The 6,393-nt window shown below is 53.4% G+C and overlaps 1 protein-coding gene across 1 annotated transcript in view; it reads right to left on the bottom strand.

Moving 5' to 3' along the window:
* AOAH (acyloxyacyl hydrolase) overlaps positions 1-6,393 on the bottom strand; it is a 112,999-nt gene that overhangs the window by 2,779 nt on the left and 103,827 nt on the right. The window contains exon 20 of the mRNA XM_006757197.2: positions 2,441-2,517. Coding sequence (XP_006757260.1) covers positions 2,441-2,517 — 77 coding nt within the window. The remainder of the gene's footprint in view (positions 1-2,440; positions 2,518-6,393) is intronic.

The following is a 6,393-nucleotide window of genomic DNA, read 5'->3' as shown; positions in this document are numbered from 1 at the left end:
CACACACACACGCGCTGACTGTGTAGCCGGCAGCGTTCCGGGAAGGGGATCAGCTCAATGGAGCATCAGTGTCTTTGGAGACGGAGGACTGGCCGGTGGCTGTTTTCCTGCAGTTTCTCAGCACAGAGGCCGCCCCCAGGTCTGCCGGAGGTCACTGCCTGTTCTTTTCTTTATTGCCTGTCGACCTGATGCGCGTCAGCTGTCTTCCTAACGGTTACGTGGCGCCACGCCTCCGGGATCATCTACTTCCCCGTCTGCATTACCAGGGGGGAGACGGGCTGAGGAGCAGGAGACGTTAAAGTGACGGGGCCCAGATTTGGGCATGTGGTCGCTGCTTGGTCTGAAAGCAATTAGTGGGCGGTCCCTCTCGTGGAGATGAAAATCTTCATGCGTGTGCACTGCTGTTACATGCGTCTCCAACGAGAGTGGCACTGTTATGACCAGACTAGCGGTCTGTGCTAAGAAGACCCACGATACTCAGTCCTTCACTTCAGAACCACTCTGAGCACCTCCTGGGGGGTCTTAGTGCCAGCCTCCGCCTGTAGCTCCCATGATGCGGGCACAGGGCGTGGGGAGGGCTGCCTCCTTCCTCTCCTTATTCCAATGAGCCGTTCCTCCAGCGCCAGTAGCGTTTGGGCTTCCTTATTCAGACTTGACAATAGTGAAGCAATACCTAGTCACCTGAGGGAAATTTAAAACACTGAAGCAAGAAGAGAGAAATAAAAGTCATCTGCAATCACAATAGATTCAGACACTATTGCCATCGGGCGTGGAGTCTTTCTGATGTGTACATACACACACACACACACGGGATCCCTCTGTGAAGACGATTGTATGATCTCCGTTTGAGGTGTAATTTACACGCAGTAAACGGGCTCCCTGGCAAGCAGTGCCATGGGTGTGGACAAATGCGCAGAGTTGAGCGACATCCCCAGGCCGCTCACCTGCTGCTGTGTGCTTTGCTCGCATCACAAGCACGTTTCTGTGACGAAAGGTTGATCGGTGTCGCTGTTTATTCAGTGCGCTGCATTCCATCAGGTGGGTGCGAGCTGGCTTACTCCTCCGCGGAGACGTTGGCCACCGCTCCCTCCACCTGTCCCCCGGGCCGGAGGGAGACAGCCCCTGGCGGGGAGACGGCTGCGCAGGAGGGGCTCATGGCCGCCGGCTCCCTAACCCGGCCGCACACGGCACGGGATGAACTTTGGCCCCAGGACGTGCGGAACGGAGGGGTTCTGGCTCAGTGGGACCTTCTGGTCAGCTGAGCGAGGCCCTTTGGGTCTCTTCCTTGGTAGTGGACGCTTGCGGGGCCCGGCTATAGGGCCCAGGTGGCTGCACTGGGCGGTGCTGCCTGTGTCAGACGTGACTGACATTTCCAGCCCGCGTGGCCCTTGGTCGGGTGTGTCCGCATCTGACGGTCACTGGTGTGTCTGCAGGCACCTGTGCCACACGGGCGCGTCTGGGGGCATCGCCACCCCTGTCTGCCTGCTGCTGCTGCTCAGAAACCCTCCTGGTGCCAGGCCACAGGGTGGTCCTTGGTCCACTGTGGAGGCTCCTCCTTGGCCTTCTCACAGGAGCGGTGGACAGAGGGCGACCCGACACCCCTTGTCTGAGAGGAGGTTTTGGTCAGGCCCGATGCCTCCAAGATGGAGGCGTGAGTCATGGGAGGGACAGCCAGCCCTCGCTGTGGCCTGGCTGACCATCAAGGCCACGGCCACAGGAGAGGACACCGAAAGCGCTTCTCACGTTGGACCCTGGTCACTGCCACCCCATCCTCACCTAGGCTGAGTCAGAGAGACTAGTGTGGTGGAGGACCCTGAGCTTTCAAAATTTTGAAAGTGGCAGAGCGACTTCCCTACTACTTCTTTTATCCTTATCCTATATAATAAAAGGCTAATATGCAAATTGAAATTCATGCACCGGGCCTCTAGTTTTTAAATAAAGAAGCATCATGAGTCAGTCCAGATGAGTGACAGATAAACACACAGATTCCTGGGTTAAGCCAGGATGATAGACGGGGTGGGGCAGGAAGGGACTGAGTCCTGCCTTCCTGCTCCCCCTGCTTCCTCTCACAGTGTTCTTTCTAGAAGGATCCACAGAAGAGCTTTCTCACAGGTCTCGCTTTCGGGAATCTTTGGGATTTGTGTGTGTACCTGACCTATGTTATGTTATGGAGGCCAAGACTATGCCCCTCTCTGCACTGACCCCTGGAAAGCACAGAGCGAGGTTATAGGCATCTCTCAGAACTTCCCCACATGTTACTTGAGTGCAAACTGTAGACATTTAGTCAAGAGGCCAGGTATCACTTCCACCTTGCTTTCCCTTCCTCTGGCTTTCCCTTTGCTTTTATTGACTCTTCTATCTAACCCATGTATCAAATGCATAATTATATTAAAAAATAAGCTAACAGGTAGTTGTCAACAACCATGGTGTGACGGCTCACCTCATTGGGGTGGAATCCATCGACGGGTTCGAGGAGCTGCCAGGGCTGCCCGCCTCTCTTCTGCCACTTCTTTATGACTGCAGGGCACACACACAGCCAAAGGGTTAGAGCAGGGACTGTCGCCAGAGCTGCCCGCTGCCTCCCGAGCCGGGCTCACCACCGGGCTGCCCATGAGACGTTATCTCGTGTTGGAGGAACTTTCTGAACAGAGATGATCTTCCCACTGTGTGATTGTTGTTTTCCTAACTTGGGAGGAACACGTGTGCGAGTGGATGTGGTTGTGTGGCGGGGCCAGGTGAGCTCTGGAATATTCGGCACCCGTTCCAGTCCCTCTCGTTTCCCAGTGGCCAGTGGGGCAGCATCGCAGAGGCAGGAGGGGGAGCACACGTGTGTTAACATCGCCGTTCACGGCTGCCCTTTCCACACCTGCCTGCCTGTGGCAACCCGTCGTCATCAAAAATCCTACAGGGCATCGGAAATATGATTACGTACAACATGCTGATGATCTCAACATCACAACCCGAGTGATGAAAAGCAAGACAGCCTTCACCAGGGCTGACAGGCCAGGAGTGTCTGTTGCTCGAGGCAACAGTATGAACCCTACATGGTAGTAGCCTTGTCTGTGAGAACGCCTGAGGGAAACGCACCTCCTTAGAGAGCCTCCCAGGAGAAAAGCCTGGAACCTGCTGCCCCAGAGTGGCCCGGGTGCTCACTCCCCGACATCCAGAGAGGGGCGCAGTCATAGCTACGTTTCTCCAGTTCTTCCTTCTTCAGCCCACAGAAAACTCAAGGGCAGGGACCCGTGCCCTCTTTGTTTCTCCCCCTCTCTTTTTTAAAAAATGTATTTTTAAATTGATATTTAGAGAGAGAAGAAGGGTGGGGGAGAGAGAGAGAAACATCAATGATGAGAGAGAATCATTGATCGGCTGCTTCCTGTACGCCCCCTACTGGTGATCGAGCCCGCAACCCGGGCCTGTGCCCTGACTGGGAATCAAACTGTGACCTCCTGGTTCACAGGTCAAGGCTCAACTACTGAGCCACACCTGCCAGGCTCTCTTTGTTCTTCATGACCGATCATGAATGACCTCTTGGGATGTGTCACATGATGTATTTTCTTTACCTGGGAAGTCAGAGAGACTCGGCTAATGATCTGCTGTTCAGAGCAGCAATAGACGTCCTGGGCAGAGATTCATAGACCACGTGTGGCTCTTTAATGGCCAGTAACACTCTCAGGTATTTAAGAAGGGAAATCCGCATGTGGGTCTGCACCATAAGGTCCTTGGTTGTTTCTGTAGGTACATGGCAGGATCTGAGACACGGGTGCACTCCAGAGGCGTTGCCACGGAAGCGGAGGGTAGCGGGCAGTGTGTTCCAGCGGTCAGTGTGGAAATGGCCTTGTCAGCCCAGTGGCACTTTCCTTCCTCTGTGGGAGGTGTGGCGCAGATGTGGATAAGGACCTTTGCCCGCTCAGATGCCCTTTCCCAAAGGGGGAAATCGCTGCTCTGTGTGGCTCATGGCCAGTTGGGGGAGGGAGGGGGGTGAGTCAGCGAGAGACAGCCTCTGGAGACAACCACCATCTTTCAGGGCCGGTGGGGTGTCCCAGTGGAGAGCAGATCGCTCTTGTGCCCACCCTCGGGGGGCAGGCCCTCAACTGAGATGTGCTCTGTGGCGGGGTGTGAAATGATGAATTTCACATTAAAAAAGAGGCTATCGATGATGCCCCAGTTCAAATGCAGCACAGAAAGGAGAGATTTCCATGGGACTGTGAAGACTGCAGGTTTGATAAGTGGGTCTTCATTTCTCATGAAAGGAGACCACAGTGATAGATGCATTTCTACCACAGCTTCCTCTAAGCAACTCAGCGTGGTCCACAGGTTTGTTAGTGATGGAGCTGAGTCGGACATGGAAAGAGAATAGCCTGGCTGGTGTGGCTCAGTGGCTGAGTGTTGGCCTAGGAACCAGGAGGTCACAGTTCGATTCCCGGTTGGGGCACATGCCCGTGTTGCGGGCTCCATCCCCAGTGTGGGCGTGCAGGAGGCAGCCGATCAATCAGTGATTCTCTCTCATCATTGATGTGCCTATCTTTCTCTCTCCCTCTCTTTCTCTCTGAAATAAATTATGAAAGAAATATATTTAAAAAAATAAAGAGAATAAACATTTGTTCTCCAGGTCTCATGAGTCCTGGGAAATGGTAGCAGGTACTCCCCATGCACAGGTGACCGTGGCGGGTGGTGGGGAGGGGATGCCCCTATGCCACTGCTGAGCCCCTACTCTGTGGCAAGGCGCCTCCTTCCATGAGCCCTGTTGCCATTATTGCCACGTTGCTCAAAAGGAGACAAAAGCTGGGTGGCTGTTTCATGTGCTTGAGGGTGGTTACTCGGGGTCTGAGTTGGGACAGGCACACAGTTCTATCCCGTGGTAAATTCTGGCCTTTTCCTGGAAGGGCACATGCACCCCCACAGGGCAGACCAGATTGCCAGGCTGTGAGCCTCCAGGCGTGGGTGTTCCCCACAGAGACGGGCCTAGGAGCGATGGTCCCTCTGTCTGCTCTGGAACATGCTAAGCTTTCAAGGTCAAAATTCCCCTTGCAGTAGCGGAACTTGGGGCATATGTCAAGTTCTCGATACAGTTCCTGGAAACTAGATAAACTTCCGGCTCTTTCAGGCAGACACTGGGCGCCTGGATGTTAAATGTGGGGTGCTGCATCGGCTGATCCCAGGGTGGATCCCGGCACCGGTCCCTCTGCCTCCGCTCTCCCTCCCACCGCGTCCGTCTGTCCTCCCCAGGGCAGTGTGCATGGACTTCATGTGGAGAAGGTGAGGGAGGCCCTGCACCCAGCGGGATTGTCCTATTTGTTTTTGTCAGAAAATTACAAAACCTCAGGAAGGTCCTGAACTGTCGATGAGGATCGCTAAGCACGAGAGACAGAGGAGGCTTCCCGGCGAAGTGCCGACCACCATGTGTTTAGAACGTTCAGTTCTAACTGGACTCTTTTAATTTATTTTTTTTTGCTTTGTTACTGCATTTATTGCTGTTCTGAGGACAGGAGTGGGCTGATGACCTCTCCTCACAAGCATCAAGGTCATCAATGGAATGCTGGCCGGGACTGGGCCAAGGGTCAAGGTCTTCTGTCTAAAGTCTAGACCAGCAGTTCTCAACCTGTGGGTCGCGACCCCTTTGGGGGTCGAACGACCCTTTCACAGGGGTCGCCTAAGACCATTGGAAAACACATATATAATTACATATTGTTTTTGTGATTAATCACTATGCTTTAATTATGTTCAATTTGTAACAATGAAATTGGGGGTCACCACAACATGAGGAACTGTATTAAAGGGCCGCGTCATTAGGAAGGTTGAGAACCCCTGTTCTAGACCCTTGGTGAACATAAGGACTGTTCTGTTTTGTTGAGCACTAGATCCCCAGCACCTATACAGCACATGGTAGGACAGACATAGCAAAAACCTGATGCCTAGCCGACTAATAATCTTAACCTGGCAGCATTGTAGAGCCTCATTTATTAAATTTTAATGTGCATGGGATTGTCTATGGACTGTGCTAAATGCAGATTCCTAGGCCTCAGTGAGGAGCGGGGCCAGGATTCTGCTGCTCACCCCAAACCACACGCTGGGTAACAAGGGTGTGATGGCAATGGTGCTCTTTCCTGGGGACCGGCAGTGTCCCAGGCATGGCATTGAGGGGGGTCACATGTTCCTATAACCATGGCTGAGACGTGTTCTGCAGATATGCCTGCCCCCTTTTCAGGTCTGGGCCGGAGCATTCAGAAATGCACAGGGACCTGCCTGCAATCCCAAAGGTAACAAAACACAGAGCTGGGGGCTCCCTTAGAAAGTGAGGACACTCTCTGTGCATGTTAGACGTTATTATATTTTTAATAACTTCATCTATGTTCAAGGTTGACGATGATCAGAGATCCCTTGGTGCATATTTGT

Source organism: Myotis davidii, unplaced genomic scaffold (assembly GCF_000327345.1).
Source record: "Myotis davidii unplaced genomic scaffold, ASM32734v1 scaffold573, whole genome shotgun sequence".
Classification (NCBI taxonomy): domain Eukaryota; kingdom Metazoa; phylum Chordata; class Mammalia; order Chiroptera; family Vespertilionidae; genus Myotis; species Myotis davidii.
The sequence above is the reverse complement of the archived record's forward strand: the minus strand, read 5'-3'. Positions and strand labels throughout refer to the sequence as shown.